A 20,957-nucleotide genomic window follows, 5' to 3' on the forward strand; every position below is an offset into this window, starting at 1 on the left:
CAAGAAAGACATAAATATCTGCAACCTAATGAAGTTCCTCTGGTTCCAGTAATTTCTATCCCCCCCCCCCCAAAAAAAAACTGGCTCTGAAACACTTGCAAATAAACCATAAAGTGCAGCCCTTCTATTAACAGGGTTTTTGTTTTGTTTTTTCAATATTGGGATAGCAAAAAGCATCCAGAAGCAACATTAAACCATGTGATATAAACTGGCACAAATCTTCAGTCTGGACCAGCCCAAAGTGATGCATTTTGCAGCATGAAAATTTGAAGCCTGCATCCATCCAACTTTCCCACCGATTGGACTTGAAATAAGTGGCCAAGTGGATCATGTTCACTGTATTAGAGATGAAGTGAAAGTCCAGTCTGATCTTTTTTGTTTCCCTCTCACTCCTTCACACACACCAATGCTGTTGCCAAAAGTGAAGTGGCCTTGGATTATATGCTTGTGTTTTGGTTTGCATATCTGCGTCAGAAGTTATGTCAGTGGCAACAACTGAAATAGCATCAACAGTTTTGCACAGTCCAATTTATTCTCTGTCATTACATCCGTGCATCCGAATGGAGAGCTTTTACCCGACTATGAACTTGGAGCCAAACAAATTATTGTTTGCTTACTTGTGCTGAATAGGAGTTATTCGATGTTCACACACAGAAATGTTTCTCCATTGACTGCCAATATCTCAGGGAGCTTAGAAAATGCACACTTGACTGCTTTTGTGAGTTTGTGGAGATCTGTTTTAATTAGTCTAAATGTGTAGAGGCTCTCTGGAGAAGCTGTCAGAAAACAATAAAAGTTAATTATTATTCTCAGATGACTTCCTGTTAATCAGTCTAAGAAAGTGAACAAAAATGTTGAAGGCTTTTATTTTGAATGGAACTACATAGCTGGAATACCCGAAGGTCCTGAATTTTAATGTATCAAAGCATCCTTCTTTCCTTAGAGGTTTCAGGAATATATCTGAAAATATGCAGGCAGCTGACACAATTAGACAAGGAGGATTAATGCTCTGTGCATGGATCATGTGCATGGATCATGAATGCAAAGCGGTGCAGCACATACGGTTCCCACGGCTTGATTTTGATGTCACTCACACATGTGCCTACAAATCCAGCTGTGAGAAAGGAGCAAAGTGCCATACCAAAAGACAGCTGATAGTGGCAAAAGCTAACAGTCAGCCATCTGACAGGCACATGGGGATCTGGGAAGGCGTGCTCACTGATATGCACTGCGGCTCGTGTCAAGTTAAAGACATTAACTCTATGTGGGTTAACTGAATCAGTTGATGAATTCAGCATTTATTTTTATTAAAAAACCCATAGATCTGAAAGAAAAAAGCTTATCATCTTTGCTTTTAGATGGTGTCTACTAAGACATATATTTGTATCTTCTTAGAAGAGGTATTCCCTACTGTGTAGGAGTGAGGGAGGACTGTTTCTTCTTCGTAGACATTATCCAACATCTGCAGTTTTTATAAGCAGTTATTAAATGTAATTATACTTATTCAAAGTAACTGATTTTTTAATAACCAACTGACAAATTGAGGGTGGCTTTTTAGTTGATACAAAGTTCTAAAAAAATTAATTTAATAAATGAATTAAATTTATTCTTTTTGAATAAAGAGCATAGCTCTCAGGGTTAGCTGGTGCCTCTGATATGGGCGGAGCAGTGAGTCCACTCTCTGTTTTATAATAATAATAATTAATAATTTGTTTTATTTATATACCGCTATTCCAAAGATCATAGCGGTGAACAGCAAGTAAGCTAATTAGCAAGTAAGCTAATTTGCCCCCAACAGTCTGGGTACTCATTTTAGCGACCTCGGAAGGATGCAAGCCTGAGTTGAGCTTGGGCCCTTTTGCTGGTCTTGAACTCACAACCTTGTGGTTTTGAGTGAATGGCTGCAGTACAGGCATTTAACCACTGCGCCACCAGGGCTCCCAGATTTTAAAGGCGCGAGCCAAGATGCAGAACCTATTTTGGGGTTCAATGCACTGGATAATTTCTTTAAAGTTCTAAAGACTAAAACCAGGAGCAGATACACCACTCCAATGACATCAGAACACCAGCCAGTACTTGCAGTTCTGCTACACGCATCTTTTCAGACTGAAATTAGTGCCTGTGAACCACTCTAAAACTGTTGCGTATGTTCTCATCTTCTTTATTCTTTACCTTGTGACACAGTTCCAGCTACTCAAGAACGTGTAAAATTGTTCACTGTAAAAAACAAATTAAATTCCCATCATGGCTTATATGAACATAATGTGTATGCCAGCATTCTATAAAATATGCCTTTTTTCCAGTAACATTACATATTTTTGAATATCATTTCTGCTGTGTATTCAGTTAATTTACTAATTACTTAATTAAGGAAATTATCCACTTCCCTTAAGCCAAGTCATTTAATTAGCTAGTCTTTAAGTGATGCTATTTTAAATGTTTTTCAAAAAATGTCTACATTTTCTAAAAATGAAAATACTGTTGGGAATATCAAAAAGCAGAACATATATATGTATCAAGCACACAGTTTGCTCTTGCCTGTGAAATATTTAAGGACATATCTAAACTGTGTCTATTCAGTATATGATAATTCTCTCTCACACTGCATGCTACAGAAAGCTCTTTTATAAAGATGTCAGCGGTAACTGACAAATAGGTGTTTGAAAACCCATCTATGATTGAAGTATCTTTCTTGTTGTATACATCCCCACTCTTGCTTCTCATCAGTGATGCAGATCCACACAGCTCTAGTCTTTTTACAGACAGAGGTGACTAGAATAAAAGACACTAGTGATATGTGAATCTGAATCATTGGTGAGAAAATAGGATAAGAACAGAAACAAGATAGCTGCTTTACCTGGTCTTCTATCATTGGTTTGGCAGGCCAAAGAGACAATTTGTGCTCCCTTGGGATCCATTCAGTTATGATAGGTGGGCTCTTCTCTTGCCTACTAACGTCCTGCTCATCTTTGTTCTTAGTTTTAAATGTCTGGAATGAAATCTATTAGACCTGTCTACACTCCAAGTATAGCATTCTGAACATAATCACAGAGTTTCACTTTGCACATCCTTCTTTCCATAGTCCTCTGAGCAACACAGAGGATATTTTCCTCCTTTTCAACAGAGTTCCAGCAGTCAGCATCATATATTAGGGCTGGCAGAATCATAGATGAAGAGCAATTTTTCACCTCTGCATAAAGGAACTCTGCATCTCCCAAAATTGTCTGAATGTGTTGGGAGGAATAGAGGCCACCTTTCCATTTGTACAAGCGCAAAACAGATGGAGGAAAACAACAGGTTTCCACAGTACACATTGCTCTTACATTCTTTAAGATCATCTCTTATATTTTAAAAGACTATGCCCTTGTGCAATACTTGCTGCATATCTATTTTGTCTTTGTAATGTTCATGTCCAGCCCGATGGCATATGATGTTTGAAGTACTGTACCTAAACCGATTTCATCTGCAGTTTTGCTGGATTACTGGCAAAGTCAGTGGAATCATCTGCGAAGAGGAGATGAACAAACCATTCTCAGTATATGCTAACCACTTCTTATGAATTCAGCAGAACAGTGATTCCAAGGCTGCAGAGCCTATGACCAGTTTGGGGAGATGTTGTCATCTTAGTGCATACTTCAATTTCCAGTAATACACCACAACTCTTCAAAAAGATAGCTCTCAGTAGTGCACTCGGTGCTGATTTTTTCCCATCAAGCTCATGGTGGAAAATACACCATGTTTACAGACAGCACTGATACTATACTGAATTTTATTAAGTTCAATTTCTTATTGAATGTGTATAAGCACGATACTTGATATTCTCTGCAATTCTGGATAAGTCATTTTACTACATGACTGTGCTTCACTGTTTAGATATCCTTCCAGAATCTGCTGATTCCATGTTGCTCAGGATTGTGGTGTCACTATGTCACCCAGTGTGTGTGTGTGGGGGGGGATGCCCTCTGGCTACCTGTCTGCCTAGACTATTACTGAGGGGGGACAGTGAATCGGCCTCCAAAGGGCCCATTTATGGTCTGGTGCACATGCTTTCTCGCTCGCCTTGCAGCTGTGCCAGTCCCTCCAGTTGTGCCACTCCACCAGATGACATTCCCACTCTGGGCTGTCACCCACTGTGGACCACACCCCTGCAACTCCAAGTGACACCGTTAGTTCAGGAATTTGGCATCACACTATGAGGTTCAAGATCAGAAAAGTGAAGACTTTGTGGTCCTATTATATGGGTATGATAGCTGTGAAATTAGAGGTGCTTTCAGCATCAGCCTTCTTGGTCTGCAGAATGGTTAAGAGTACAGTCAGCCCTTCATATCAGTGGGGAATCCATTCCAGATGGACACACACCCTGTGGATAAGAAAAATGCAGGACCTCAAGTCCCATTGTCCCAATGGTGGCATGACACACACGCAGCCAGTGGCATCACTGCGGGGATGCAAACCACACCAAGTGACACCCAGTTGGGCTGCTGAGCCTGGTGCCAGAGGTGGGCTGGGTGCTCTGCCATGTGTGTCTTGGGCAGAGGAGCAGGAGGGGCATGCGCTTTCCTAGGAGAGAAAGTGCGGGGACGGATGGGCACAAACACACCCTTCTTGCACCGGTGACAGCATTGGGAACAATGGGGCTTGCCATTCCCCGATAGCAAGTAAGCAGATGGCACGAGCCCACTGTAATTTCTCTGGGTAAAGAGATTTTCTTAACTGAATGTTATACAGTATAACTATCCTGCAAAGCTTTCTGTAGCTTCTCTCCATTGGCTTCCAGATATTCTGCATGTATGCCACCTTTATGCCTCTCTTAATTTTCTTCATTTTTTTACTTCTTCCTAATGAACCAGACGTGGGGTGTCAAATTCTGTCAACAGTGTTACTTGTGCCGTTGCAACAGACAAGAAATATATGTGGTTGATGAATACTAAACAAATCATATTCATGTGTGTGTTCTGTCACTGTTTCTCCATTGTGGTCTGTCAATGGAACCAGAATGCAAAATTTCAAATGACTCTCTTGTTGGTTTTGAAATGCTTCCTCTTCTTTACAGGTCCTGTTAATTGCTTCTTTCTACATTCTGCATAAATTTCTGTTGTTTTTACTCTTGTTTCTTTGCATAACATGAAGTAGATTTCATCCATCCAGACCTAAATACCCTGAAGACACCAGATCTCATATGATCTTGAAAGCTAAGTAGGGCTACTGGTTAATCCTTGGACGGCAAGCTGCCAATGAATACCAGGTGCTGTAGGCTGTATTTCAGAGGAAGGAACTGGCAAAACCATCTCTGAGTATTCCTTGCCTAAGAAAACCCTGTGAAATTCATGGAGTCACCATCAGTTGACAAGTGACTTGAATACACACACATATTCTCTGTTGAGCTCTTCCAGACATCTTATTTATTCTCTTATTCTCTTCTATCTAAGGTGCTTGTTCTGTACTTATATGATGATGCAGTTACTGTATTGCCTTTTGTTTATCCAGATCAAACTCTTCACATTTGTGCAGCTCTGCTACTGTAATCTTCACTGAACAAAGGTTTTTACTGAAGGTATATTTCAATGTCATGAACCAATTTCTCTTGATGAACTTTTCCTTTGGGTCATATTAATGGAAATCTCAGAACGTAGGAGGCAGTGATATGAGCCAGTGTATATGATGCAGTTGCTGATAACCAAGGAGTCAGAAATTATTCACTTGATGTCAATCATGACAAAATCAGTTTGGTTCAACATTGTGCCACTGGGACTCCTTCAAATAGGAGCATTGCGTTCATAACACATAACCAACTGCTTGAAGGAAAGATGGCAGTTCTGGGGGTGGGGTGTCTTTATAAAATGTACCATGTCACTACTCTGTGAATGTTCTCTTTCCAGCCACTCTTTTACTACTACTACTTGAATATTTAAGTTAGTACTTTCATTGCCCTTTTGAATTTTTCAGTTTATCAGCTTCTTCATCTCGAGATCACTCTCATGATCTCATACATATGATATTATGACAACTGCAAAGTAAGGAGTCTAATCTGGGACAAAATTATGTCAGTTTTTCACTAATGGCACAACCTACTTCTTGACAACAAATGCTATGCTGCTGTTATCCTCTCCCTTTCCCAATAAAACCTGCTCTCTAGTCTTACATTGTGCCACTTGTTTGTTTGCCTTCTGAGTTTCATGTATGCTGGTGATGTCAACCTTGATCTTTTTTAGATGGTTGATTTAAACATCAATGGCAGTATGGGAGGATGGCATTATTATATTGTGTGGATCCCTTCTGTTGAATGTGTTTTGTACAAACTCACGTGCCACTGCCCAGCTTTGAAACCCTGCACCCAGTCTTCTATGCATCTTCTATACAGATAGAGCAAGCTTGTTTTCAGAGATCAGAATATAAATCAATGGGTTCAAAGTACAAGAAGAGATTCCACATTATAAAGAACTTCTTGACTGCAAGAGCTGTTTGACAACAGAATAGATTGCCTAAAAGGGTGGTGGGCTTTCTTCTTTGGAAGTCTTTAAACAGTAATTGGATGGCCATCTCTCAGCAGTGCTTTAGCTGTGAATTCTTGCATGGCAGGGAGCTTGACTAGATGGCCCTTCCAACTGTATAATTCTATTAAATGCTTCCTTTGAAATACATTCCTCTCCTGTTGTTCTTCCTCTTTTCCTGCTCATAAGGCCATTGGGAGGAACACTTCCTTCTAGCTGAAGCAGCATGGAAAACACCATAATGGCAGCTCACTTCCCTGGGTTCTTACTATAGATACTGTATATTTTACCTTGGGTCCCTTCCTGGGAGAAAGGTGGCAAAGAAATGAAATGAAAAAAAAATCATATACCGGCATCATATCATACAGATACACATCTCAAGAATTGGGCTGTCTGCTTTTTGTTGTGTGCGCACTCAATGGCGGACCATGGCTACTCACTAAGTAGGATGTGGCACGAGCCTTTGATATCCTTTGCTATAATCCTGATGGTTGCATGGCAAGCGCTACATACGCCAGTGGTGGGCATTGTGTGGCCTCTCAGATATTCTGGGATTGTACAGTAATTCTCACCAGGCTTCATTATTACTTATGCAAGCTAAGCCAATGGGAATAGCAATCCAACAATATGGGGCAAAAATTGCCCACCTTGGCATAAGCAGTAGTGCTTTTGGAAACTCAAGGCAACGCATGTTTACTCTAAGTGTTCCACTATAGTTAGTGGTGCTTATTCCCAGGTAAATATTGTAGTCATAGGGCTGAAACGCATAGGGCCAAATAAGGCGGCTTCCAGTGACGTTGGGTGTGTGGCATAGAAACGATAGTCTCCCCCAAAGTGGCCAGAAGCCACTCCGGCAAATCAATCTGGTCTTTTGGGCCAGATCAAAAACAAGCGGATTAAATCCAACTCCTGGTGGCACTGTGTTGGGACTCCGGCAGCGGCCTGCTTCAGGAACAGTCTGTGTGGTTGCTCTACATCCGGAGTGGGGAACCTTCAGCTTGACAGATGTTTTGGACTTCAGCTCCTAGGATATGGCTAGTGCTAAAGAGCAGTGTAAAACATCTGGAAGGCCATAGATTTCTCACCTCCTGTTCTAAACGCCTCTTGACAATGCACTATGCAATTCAGAAGACCTTTCAAATGTCCACTGCACTGGAGCAGGGGAGGCTGTTCTTAGGGTGTGCAAAAGAGAAGCAAGTTTGTAAGCACACAATGTTGTACGCACACATCTCATGCTGGGCAGCTGAAGGGAATCTTCTGATCTCGTCCAAGAAGTTATATGTGGATCACTGAAGAGCCAACTGCTATTTATAAAGTTGCAATGCAAGTGTTAAAAAAAGAACACCTCTAGGGATTCTTCACATGGAAGTTTTTCCATTAAATGAAGCACATTTTCAGATTGTCCTTTTAGCCCTGGAGTCTTTGGAGCATTTTGATCTTTTTAGCTTTGATTTCTCTGTAGCCACATCAAACAAATATATGGAAAGATTTCTCTTGCTATGCCTTTGTGCAAATAGCCACATAAATGTGAAGCATCTCCTCTCTTTAAACACTCTTGGTAGAAGGAGAGAATTTTTTAAAAGCAGTTAGGGGGGGGGGGTTTGGCTTTTAAGCCGCAAGCAGAAAAGGTGGTCACATTTTAAAACTAATATATAGAACATGCCTTTGCATCACCATAAACAAGTCCTATGGCATAGCAATTTGTTTGCATAATCTCTATACCTGAGTCTCTCCTGATTAGAAATTCTGGATATATTCTGGATATATCCTAGAAAAACTATAGGATATATTATATATAATATGATAAATAACTCAATGACACAGAATACAACCAAAGATTTCTCTTGATAGTTGAAGAGGAATATTCACATGGCACTGCAATAAAAATATTACAGACTACAGGAATTACAACTTGCTATTGCAAATCTTTTAAGGATTATAAGTAATTCAAAATAAATTCTTGCAATCTGACAAACACTAGTTCTAAAGGGTTTTTGATAGTTATTGAAAGGCAGTCTATAAAGCTTCTAAGCACATAAAATAAAGCAAGTAAATCTATGTACTCAAAGAGTAATAACCATGTATTAGAAAAAAAGCTTTGACACTTGTAGATGTTTATGTATCTTCCAGCTGTATTCCTGTAATTCAGAACTCAACTGAAGGTCAGCATGCCTTCTGTATGGCTTTATGACTAGCATTCCAAGATTGGGAAAGCAGACACTTGTCCTCCATTATTCAGTGGTCAAAGAATGATATGGTTTTATTTCATGCATATTATTATTATTATTATTATTATTATTAATACCCTGCTCTTGAACCAAGGCTATCAGAGCGGCTTACAGTTTGTTAATTAGACATTTCCATGCCCTCAGGCTTACAATCTAAAAAAGACAAGACACAAAAGGAGAAGAGAATGGCATTAGGGAAGGGGAAAGGTCCATATAGCACCATGGTTCCACCATGGCAACATCCCTTGGAATCCTGGGATTTTCAGTATAGGGAGAAGCATTTAGAATTCTCAACCAGGGAGGTCTAGTGCCTCACCAAGCTACAAATCTCAGGGTTCCATAGGATGCAGTCTTGGAAGTTAAACTGGGATCATAGTGCTATAACTGTGTCGTGTGAAAGACCCCTCACAGCTGCCAAATGCAACTCAGAATTCTGTGGGATATACAGAATTGTACTAAAGTATACTTTATCCCATAACTATGTTCTAAGTACTCACCTTATTCTCTTCATTTCTTATATCTGCAATTTAAAAATATATATTTGCAATAAAAATATGTACATTTACATATTTTAAAATGTCTATTTCAGTATTAATATTTTTGCTTCACTTGTCATTCTAAACTGAAATTAATTTAACAGGGAAATGAGCTCCGGTGAGCTCTTTATTACGTCTACATGTTTCATCCGCCAACAGCCTGGGGGTTAAATGTTTGTGGCAGGGACACACCTTTGTGTTGTGAACAGAAGGTTTTCCACGGTACAACTGCCAAAGAGTGTCACGAAAGCTTGTAGAAACTGGAATTTTTGCAGAATACAGACTCCCGTGGGACTTGTTTTTTTAACAGTTGTAAAAGTGGAACAAGAATAACAGCTTGCATTATAATTTGACAGCTTATTTGTAATTCCTTTCAACTCACCTGGTAAGGATGGCACAACAGCAAACCTCCCAAGGGGTGTGGAAAATAAATACCTCCCAGATAACCTGAGGAGAGCTTTTTGAAAGAAAGGCAAGCCCACTGATATGTAAACATAGGTTATACTTGACCAACAGGCACATTCAAATCTGTTTGAAATCTAGAGTCTAAAATTAAGTTCACTTATGACGGTGAAAACAACACTACAGATGGAAAATTTTAAGTGCAATTTCCCCTTCTTCCAAGAACACCCATGTGTTTATCATGTCATTTTTAACAGCAGAAAATGCATGTGCCTTTAGGTTGCCAAACACTAGTCTCCAGATTCCTTTTCTGTTTATTTCACAGACGCTGATGTTAGTTTTCCCACTAGAGACACTGCAGCTCTTTAGAGGTTAATGCTGTCTTTCTTGCTGTATTAAAGCCTCTCACTGGGATGCTTCCTAGCAGAGTGTCATGCAGCTGGCAGAGTAGACCTGAACTCACAAAAACATGACTTCACGCTTGAATTGTACAGTGGCAAAGGGCTGATCAGAAAGCATTAGGGCTGTGGGTGTGTCATTACTGCAACATGTGGGATGGCAGCAGCATGGTTTGAATTATGAGAGGCAGCCTGAAAGTACTTAACAGTTAAGGATGGCAGAAAAATCAATAATATGGTTAGTAATTTCTTTGGTACTACTGTTATTTATGTCCCTCTCACTACCTCAGGACTCCTTTCTGAACACAAATCATTCTGAGCTTTGTTGTTGTTACTGTATGCCTTCAAGTCATTTTTGACTTACGGTGATCCTATCACAGAGTTTCCCTGGCAAGTTTCTTCAGAGGGGGTTTGCCACTGCCATCCTCTGAGACAGAGAGTGTGTCTTGTCCATGGTCACTCTGTGGGTTTCTGCAGTTGAGCTGGGACACAAACCCTGGTGTCTGTCATGTCTACATTTTAGATATACCCCCAAATCCCATTACATTAGAACTCTTAAGAATTCTGTCTCTGCAATATGTAACCATGCAGTAGTCCTTTGCATCCTCAGTTGTTTGTTCTGTCCATCTTTTGCACCTCTGCTTAAAGAGATAATACAGAAAATTATTTGTATGTCATAAATTAATTTGTCATATTTGCTCTATAAACCCAAATGACTGGAAGTGGCCTTGGAGTAATAAAATCTGATTTCTATTGGTTAACACCTGCACAACTTCAGAATATAAGCTGTCCTTTACCAGACCAAAGTACTGAAAAGAAAAACCAAAGCTGAATGTTATAATGGCCAAGATAGTATGAATTATATATATAAATATAACTGTGTGCTATTGAAATTTACCAAATTAAACATTTAGGATTTTAAAATTGGCACACCTCAGTTAACAAAGCTTCTGACAAAGCTCCTTTTTACAGTCTTTTTACACCTGCCTGGTCCCTCTGTTTAGCTGGAAGGTTTTTAGCAGCATCAGCACTGGACTCACAGTGAAGGAGGGCTGGAGAAAGATTTTCAGTGCCAGCTTTCAGCATCATGTCTGCAATAAACATTGCAGTAAAGCTTGAGGTGGGAAAAGGCAGGATTCTGCTCTAGCCAATCTTTCTGTAGCTGTGTGTGCCTGCCAGCAACAGGTAAGGTAAATAGCAGCTACCTCCCAAATCCCTTACTGAGCATGCATGGAATGCAAAAGGAAGAGAACAAATCATCCACACCAGCCTTCCCCAGTATCTTAAAAACGAACAAACTCATAGGTGGAGGCTGGTGAAAGAAAAATAATGTCCCTGGGTGGGAATGCGTTTTAGAAGAAGCTTTCAAGTGGTCTCTAGAAAGCTAAAATGTTATTTACTTATGCAAAGCTTATTTGATGTGAGTATTTCATTCCATAGGTGCATTTGGATAAAATGTCTGCTGAAACTTATTGAACTGCTCTTTTTTGTGTGTGGTTTAGGAAACTATCCCTATTCTTTCCATGTCGTATCAAAGAAGCTATGCCCAGGAACACTCCTGCTTCATTAATATCTGTATAGCTATTTTCCACTAACGGAACACTTTCACTAGATTTGAATGTTTCTGCCAGAATCAGTGAGCCAGCATGGTGCAGTGTTGTTGTTGTTTTAATTAGTTATCACTATTAGTTGAGAGGCCAGTTACAAGTGTTGTTTCCTTTCCTTTTATTACATTTATTCCTGCTGTTGCCCAGTGACCTAGCCCTAGAGAAGAGACTATCCAATAGGGCTTTGGATGACCAGTGGATGCTCCAAGTCCAAGGCACTGAAATCTGTTTCACACTCAATGTTAGGTGGAAAATGATAAGAATCATTTTTTTACTTTGAATGTGAGCGTCTGAGTTCAGGGAAATAAATAGTTGACTTGCAAGCTATTTAATATAAAAGACACTGAATCTTAGCTAATCATTTGGTCACAAGTGAACTGGAAGGAACTGTATAGGAGCTTTTTATATGGGTGTGGGGAAAAAACGTGTAACCTTGTTTTTCCAGTTTGGCCCTGTTAGGACGGAGTCCTTCACAGAAGAGTGAAGTAGTGGCATACTGAATAGTTAACCTTGGCCTGGTCACACATCTGTTGAAGGACATTTAGTACTTCCTAGCAGTTTATTTCCGATTTAAAATTCAGTGGGGAAAAAACAGATGCTGCTCTAAATAATCAAATAATTTATTTTATTTATCTAGAGCCCAAGAGATTGTTTTTAATGCTCCAAATCTTACATACTATCTAGGAATAAACCCCATTAAAACCATTCAGTCTTACTTCTGAGTAAACACTCACAGGATTGCATTATACATACATGTCATTTAATCCTTTTAGCATACTGCTATTCCCTGCTGCAGCCCTAGCCAGTATAGAGGAATGCTAGGATATGCAGTCAATCATCATCTGGTAATCATGTGATAATCTGATATCACTTATTTATATACATACTTTGTTTTTATTGGGTTATTTCCTTATCACTTTCAAAGCTGAAAGATGCTGTTACTATATAAACGCGGCCTCAGATTACTTTGCCTCCCTGCCCCTTGGTGCTCCAAGAATATGTTTACCATTAACCAATGGTAAATATGAAAATTGATTCTTCCTAGTGTAGAAATAAATTAAAGCCCTGAGTTAATCCCTCGTTCTGCAAACACTGACTTACTAAGGGTGCTACTCTTAATATGGTATAATTTGCATATACTGTAGTCCATGCTCACTTTCGCTGAATTCTTTGACATGTGTTAGGCATTAAAATTATAACTAGTATTATTCTGGTTATAAACATGATGAGATCACTAAAATAACATTTTATGTGCAGCATCCTGGCTTATGAAGAGAAATATTCCACTCAGAAAAACAGATTTTGCATGTTTTCTTAGCATGTACACAACTAATTCTGTAAAACTTGTTTCACCACAAGCCATGATGTGACAAAATATACTGTGCTCCTATCACTGTCACTTCTCCCTCCTTTAAAAAAAATGTTTAGTTTCATTTTCACAAACACTGCAGAGGAAAAGAAACCTATCTGTGCTGCTTCAGATACCAATGGGAGTAGGATTCACATGACAAGAAAGTACCTAGATTCTCTTTCCATCCTGCATTACTTGCCAATAGAAGTTCCTGAGGAGCTTTTGCTTTCTTTTTTATAAAGGGGTTATTTATAGTGGATCAGTACAATATTCAATATTCAAAGTATTTTGGTATATTCACACAAGGAACTACTGTAGTGTGATTTTAATCACATTTTAAATGTGATTTTTGGCCTTTGTTCCTGCCAGTGAGCTCAGGACCATTGGATGTGTGAGATGATGAGACTACTGTAATTGGATAGTCTGAAGGCTCTTCCTCCATGCAGTTTATGTGACAGTGATGCTGCCAACAACACTCCCTTTCCTGTTAATACTTTTAATACCATCTTTGCTCATGTGTGCTTTTGAAAGCTTGCATTCGTGCCTTTTGGCCTAATAAAATTATCCCTATAATATGGACTTTGGAATTTGTCTCATGTTCAGCACAATTGCTCCTGCATTTATAGAAAATGAGCAAGGCACACAGCAACGTAAACTAGTTCCCACCCCGTCCTGTGCGCAATCTCTAGTGCAACAGGCAGAAGTAGCATCCCTGTTGGAATTCCGCATTGCCAGAGTGCCCACGTGAGCGGGGTGGTCAGTCAGCCAGGTACTTCCTAAAAGACAGGGAAACAAATCCATATTGATCATAGTGGCTATTACTATATGAATCAGAGAATCATGTAGTTGGAAGAGACCTTGAGGGCCATCCAATATATACCCCTGCCATGTAGGAACATACAGATAAAGCACCCTCAACAGATGTCCATCCAGCCTCTGTTTAAAGACTTCTAAGGAAGGAGACCCCACTACACTCCAAGGGAGTATGTTCCACTGTCGAACAGCCCTTACTGCCAGGAGGTTCCTCCTAATGTTTAAGTGGAATCTCTTTTCCTGGAGCTTGCATCCATTGTTCCAGATCCTAGTCTCTGGAGCAGCAGAAAACAAGCTTGCTCCCTCCTCAAAATGACATCCCTTCAAATATTTAAACAGGGCTATCCTATCACCTCTTAACCTTCTCTTTTCCAGGCTAAACATCCTTAGCTCCCTCAGTCGTTCCTCATAGGGCATGTTTTCCAGGCCCTTCACCATTTTGGTTGCCCTCCTCTGGACCTGCTCCAATTTGTCAACATCCTTTTTGCATTGTGGTACCCAGAACAGGATGCAGTGTTCCAGGTGAGGCCTGTCCAAAGCAGAATAGAGTGGAACTGTTACTTCCCTTGGATCTAGACACTGTACTTCTATTGATGCAGCTTTTTACCACATTGGCTTCTGAAGCTGCCCCACCACATAGAACCAAAGAGTTGGAAGAGACAGCAAGGGCCATCCAGTCCAACCCCCTGCCATGCAGGAACTCTCAATCAAAGCAACCCCAAGAGATGGCCATCCAGCCAAAGAAGGAGACTCCACCACTCTCTGAGGGAATGTGTTCCACTGTTGAACAGCTCTTGCTAGTTCCTCCTAATGTTGAATGAGAAGGCTAAATGTCTCACAAAACTACAGTTCCCAGAATTCCCTAGCCACAGCAATTAAAGCAGTCTCAAACTGGGTTATTTCTGTAGTGTGTTTCGGACCACAGTAACAACAATGCTGATCTGAACTAACTTCTCTGCATCCACACTGCGCAAATAATCCGTTTTGAGAGCGCTTTAACGGTCCTGGGTGTGGAATTCTGGGAATGGTAGTTTGTTGTGGCACTACCATTCCCAGAATTCCACAGCCAGGACCGTTAAAGCGCTCTCAAAAAGGCCCTGAGGCTCACTTTCTATTTCCCTTTCCCGCCCTTTCTATTCCCCTCAGCGCTTGGGGAGAAGCGAAAGCTCCGCCACTGCGCATGCGCGCTGCGCCCCCTCCCTGAGCCACCGCCATCCCGCCCGAGCAGCTCCTCACGCCCTTCCTCCTTAGCCACGCCCCCTGAGCACCTCTGCCCAATGAGAGGCAAGAACGCCACGCCCCTTTCCTCGCGCCGCGGACGTTAACGCTTCGACTCCGCCCCCTTCCCTTGAACGGGCAGCGTGGCGTCACTGGCCCTCCCCGGGGAAGCCAACCAATGGAGAGAGCCCGCCTCCGCGTGACCTCACAACTCCTTTCTGTTGGGTCCCTCCCTCCTGTGTCAGCGGCGCCGTCCAATCAGGGGAGACTGTGCCCGGGCCCTGGTGACGTCAGGCCCCGCCCCCCGGCCGCCCCTGAGGCGCTTGGCAGTGGGCAGCAGCAGCAGTGGGAAAGAAGACGGCGGTGGGGTCGGTCGTTCTTTTTGGTCTCTCTGTGTCTCGCAGCTATGGAAAGCGCAGGAGTGGGAGCCGACTTCAACATCCTCCTGGCCACCGACTCTTACAAGGTTGGGAGGCGAAGAGAGCGGGGAGCAAGGGATAGAGAGCGAGGAGAAAAAATGGGGGGCGGTTTGGGGGCCCAGCATGGCGGGGAAGGAGGGCAGTTACTCCCCATTCAGCCTTTCAGGGAGGAAGGGAAGGAGGGAGGGAGGGATGGATACTGGTCCCCTGGATGCTCCCTTTCTCCATTTGCACAGAATCTAATTCCTCATTTCATCCCCCTTCCTCACAGTGGCTGCATCCACATTGGAAAAATAACCCGGTTTGGTACCGCTTTAACTCTTTGTCTGGCTCACTGTGGAATTCTGTTTGCAGTTGCAGTTTGCAGTACATTGCAGTAAATGGGGCTTTCGGGAGAACCACCTCGCTTTGGCTGCAACAGGATGAGGATACCCTCCCTGTGGCCCTTTGTTGTTGCTTGTTGTTGTTGTTATTGTTGCTTGTTTTGTTGTTGTTTCCTGCATAGGGCGACCCTAAGGCGAAGCCGTGAGCCGTCTTGGTGGCTTCAGCGCCGGGCTTTGACTCCGGAGACCTGGGTTCGAGTCTCAACTTTGATCCGAAAGCACACACTGTGGAGATAATCCACTTTGAGACCTGCTTTAATCTGCCTTGGCTCAACACTAGGGAATCTTAATAAAATTTTAATAAATGGCATTCAAATTATTTAAAGAAAATTAATAAAAATTGTATTATTATTTTTTAAATAATTTTAATTTTATTGTTATAAAGGGGATTTTAATCGTTGCATTGGTTTTACATTGTTATATTGTTGCATTTTTTTACCTTTATTGTAAGCCACCTCGATCCTGATGGAGAGGCGGGATATAAATAAAATATAATAATAATAATAATAATAATAATGGGAACTGTAGTTCTGTGAGATGTTTAGCCTTCTCTGTCAGGGAGAGCTCTGGTGCTACAGTAAACTACAATTCCCAGGATTCCCCAGCACTGAGCCAGGACAGTTAAAGGGGTCCCAAACCGGATTATTTCTGCAGTGTGTTTTGGACCTTTGGGCAAGTCATGCTCTCTCTCTCCCCAAATGCATCTTTTGAGGGAGGAGACCGACAAAAGCTTAGGCTGCTAATTTCTCTCTTTCATTAAGGTCCAAAGCACTTCAGAAACAACACAGTTTGAGATTGCTTTAACTGCCTTGGCTGGGTGCCAGGGAATCGTGGGGATTGTAGTTTATTGTGGTAAGAGAAGGCTAAATCTCTCCCAGGACTACAAAATCCCCTAGCATTGAACCAGGGCAGTTAAAGCGGTCTCAAACTGGACTGTTTCTGCAGTGTGTTTTGGCCCTCAGTCTCAAAGGTGCTTCAAGATCTCTCTACACACACTGATTCTATAGACTAACACGGCTATATCTTTGAATTCTCTCAGGGGAAGGCAGTGCAGATCTCCGCCTCTGAACGAATCTGACCCAGGATAGGGTCACCTTAGAGTTGCCATAAGCCAGAACTGACTTGAAGACACACAACAACAAGGCGAACCTATCCTGGGGTTTTCTTGGCAAGGTTTGTTCAGAGGAGGTTTGCCATTGCTTTCCCCTGAGGCTGAGAGAGTGTGGCTTGCCCATGCTCACCCAGTGGGTTTAACTTGGGAGTAAATCTTTTTGTAACCAGTGGGACCTATTTCTTGGTTGGTTCTGTGCCTTCCTGCATGGCTGGAGGTTGGACTGGGTGACCCTTAGGTCTGTTCCAGCTCTGTAGTTGGGGCTTTGCAAGGGGTCTGGCTGCAGAAGGCTAGTCTGGAGACATGGCGACTGTGAGGCTTGTTGGGGCCAGTTATCATCTTTAGTCAGTAGGTTAGAGAGTGTAAAGCTTGATATTGATCTGTGATTGAAAAGACTGGGAGGACCTGGGGCAGCCGAGGATGAAGCATTTGATTTGTTCTGGAATTTAACTTGCCTTATCTCACTCAACTTGGCAGAGTGACAGAAACCAAGGACTTATCAAACATATATGCTGACACAGAGGGAGGGTGAGGAAGGGATCTTGGAGACAGTAGAATCTCCTCCTTTTGTGTCTTTTCCTCTTGACCTCAAGTTTTCAGTAACAGGAAAGTGCAAGAGAGGAGAGGAAAAGGGCAAGATAGAAAGTGAAACTTGTAGCAGGGATGAGCTGGCTCAGCAGCACTCCAGCTCTCATGCCATTCAGCCTTTCTATCTAGACGCGCTCAGGATCTGGCTTTCGTTCAGTTTGGGGGTGTTAAATGGCAGGACGGTGACACACCTGCCTGATTCAGTTTCGAAGCTGGTGCAAACTGCTAATTTTAGTTGACCGTGATGGGGAAAAGGGGGGTGTTGGTGTTTCTGTAGAAAGAGATTCCTTTATAGACAAGTGGCCTAACATTTATTTACTGACAAGAGCCCTGTATTTGTAACTGGCAGATAACGGCTCAAAGTAAGCATGCTTTTTGCTCTTTATCAAGATAATTTTCTATTGTCTAATCTGTAAAGCTTTTTACCATTCTTAAAGTCACTGGTTGCACTAGTGGCATTTTAGTATTATGGATGTTCCTTAAATTGAAAAACAAATGTCAGCAAAGCCCTTTAGTAAAGAAAAAAAATCTGCAACACTATAGGAGCTACACACACACACACACACACACACACATATATATATATATATATATATACACACACACACATACACATACACACAGAAAACATATAGGGACTATCCTTTTGTCCATATAAATCATATTTAATGTGTGGAGAAGGAAGTTAAGTTTCCCATATACAGTTTTTCATGAGAAGATTTTGGTTGCACTTTCCTACAACTGTATAGCTGTTTTTAGGTGTTCAGTTTTCAAATGGCTGGATGATAATAATAACAATATTTGCTGTTGGGACAGTCTGCATAGGTTAAATCCCTTACACATTTGATGCTGAAATGCTTGGACCTGGATATGGCAGTAGATCTCATGTTAACAGGACAATCGGACAAAGCCAGTCATACGGCCCCCTTCAGTTACTGAATATGAAACTGTGTCGATGCCCCAGTGTTTTCAGGAAAATTACATCCAGATCCCTTGAATTAAAGCCTATGCTTGTAACTTGCTCTAGTAGCATAATTGCTGCTGTCCCACAGCTGTGTTATAATACTAGCACCTCCCAGTTATGAAACACTTCCAGCATAATCCATTCAGGGTTAAACTCTTCTAAGCCCCATTCATTTCAACAGAGGAGAGCTGAACTTGTGCTCAGCTGTCCCAAACCAAAAGGAACAGGACTTAAGAGTGTGACTTATTCTATGTCACTGAATAGAGTATTGTGGTATTAGCTATTAGACACAGTCCAGCCCAGAACACTTAACATACTAGAAACAGTAGCAAGGACCTATTTATTTATTTTACAGTGTTTATACCCCGCCCTTCAGCACTTGAGGCTCTCAGAGCAGACTTGCAGTCATAGTGGTGAGAAGATTCTCCAAATGTTTTGGGCTGCTTTCTCTAATCCTTGATCATGCTAACTAGGACTTATGGGGAATTGAAGCTTCAAACATCTGGAAGACAGTAGATTGCCTATTTCTATAATAGTCCCCAGAATTTGAAATGGGAGTCTTTCCCACCTGCCTTGGGTATGTTCTGGATGAAACCTGTTACCTTTGTAATGCAAAGAATGTGCTCTGTCCCTGAGCAGAAATTCTGCGTGGACAAAGCTTGCACCTATTGTTAAAATGCTATATATCATGTACCTAAGTATAACTGAATTACTTTCATACTGTGATGGAAACATCTTTCTCAGATGATTAAATATGTATTCTGAAATAATCCTGTTAGATAATTAAAATAAGAAACATCACCTTTACCAAAGACATAGCGATCATTCAACAGTGAATGAAAGCAGGTCAGTGAGAATTCTATGGTGGTCCTATATTAATAAAACCTGGTGCTTTCAAGTATTAATACGGTACATATGAAGTGTTTTATTTTAGTTGTTATTCTTAAAACAACCTCATAAAATAAATCAGTATTAATATCTGTCATGCTACAGATGGGGGCATTGAGAGTGTGAAAGCCATCTAGTGAATTTCAGGCACAAGCAATAGTTAAACAGATCCCAGATTCACAGCTGATTCTCTAAACTGTTATGTTACAATGTCTAGAACGCTGACGTAGGAGGTTGAAAGGTTTCAAACTCTTAACTGTGGCAATTTCCAGATGTGAAAACTGGTTTATTAAAACGGCACACTGTTCTATAAGACAGCACCGTAAAAATAACCAGTGGTGGCATTTTATATGTAGTCAATAGTGAGTTTTTGTATTTTGACTTTATCATGAGCTGACCTGTAATATTTAGATACACTGTCAGTCTTCATGATGCTTTAGAGGCTGCCCCTCCATCACTGGACAGATGAAAGGGGATAGACTTGTGTACTTAATACCCTTATTCTTATACCAGCAATCCTTGTCTGAGTCATCCCCTTCAACAGCCTCATGACGAAGGCTACATACATTTCTAGCCTCTAACAAAAATTACTAGCCCACAGAGGACCTGTGTCCCATTTCCAGGTTGGCCACAGATGAGGAAAAGCCCTTTCGTACAGCCAGTAAGATGGGAAACACGACTCTAACTTTTTACAGGCTTAAGGTGGTGGGGGTGGGGGCAGTTTCTAGCATGGTAGACTTGTGGAAAAGGCACTGTGAGAAAATCCTGGTTGCCTGTGGCTATCAGGTGAATTCTTAATAATAAGGCTTGCAAAGGCTGTTCCACCTGCTTGGTGTTTTCCATGGTGTTATCGGTTCTGTGCTGGTTTCTGAAGTAAATGTGCTAGTAACTGACTTAATTCATAGTTATAATGGTATTTCATCTCAAGTAGATCATGTTTGATTCTGAGAATAGCTTACTTTAGACTAATGATTACATCTCCATGAATGATGAGTAGAAGGAAGCAATGTACAGAATTGTATATTGTGTCTATAGGTATTTTATATTGTAGATTTGGTGGGGGGATAAACCATAGTGCGATACTACTGGTCTGATCTGTACATTCAGAACTAATGACTGAATGGAGTTTTTAGTTTGTGATACCTGAATTTCCAACAATTCTCAAACCCTCTCTCTCTGTCTCTCTCTCTTCTCTCACACACACAGAATTATCAAAATTTGAGCTTTCAAGAAGATAAACTTTGAAGTCATTGTGAGGGGTTAATCCTCTAATCAAGTGATGTCCAAACTCTGGCCCTCCAGGTGTTTGGACTTCAGCTCCCAGGTCCCAGACTATTGGCCAAGGTGGCTGGGGCTTCTGGGAGATGAAGTCCAAAACACCCGGAGGCCAGAGTTTGGACATCACTGCCCCCCCCCCCCCCGGCGCCCATTGCAAATGGAGTGTAGAAATGGGATAGAACAGATGTGGTATAAACACATCTGAAAAAGACAGACTAGAAAAAGAGAGGTCGAGTCACATCTAATTCAACAATAATCGTGTCACTATAGTTTAAGATGATC

General features: G+C 41.3%; 1 protein-coding gene across 1 annotated transcript in view; it reads left to right on the forward strand.

Annotated features, from left to right (window-relative positions):
- The window catches only part of NAMPT (nicotinamide phosphoribosyltransferase), a 60,344-nt gene that overhangs the window by 17,622 nt on the left and 21,765 nt on the right, over window positions 1–20,957 (forward strand). The window contains exon 2 of the mRNA XM_042469624.1: window positions 15,364–15,510. Within this exon, the coding sequence (XP_042325558.1) occupies window positions 15,364–15,510 (147 nt within the window). The remainder of the gene's footprint in view (window positions 1–15,363; window positions 15,511–20,957) is intronic.

Source organism: Sceloporus undulatus, chromosome 5 (assembly GCF_019175285.1).
Source record: "Sceloporus undulatus isolate JIND9_A2432 ecotype Alabama chromosome 5, SceUnd_v1.1, whole genome shotgun sequence".
NCBI classification, from domain to species: domain Eukaryota; kingdom Metazoa; phylum Chordata; class Lepidosauria; order Squamata; family Phrynosomatidae; genus Sceloporus; species Sceloporus undulatus.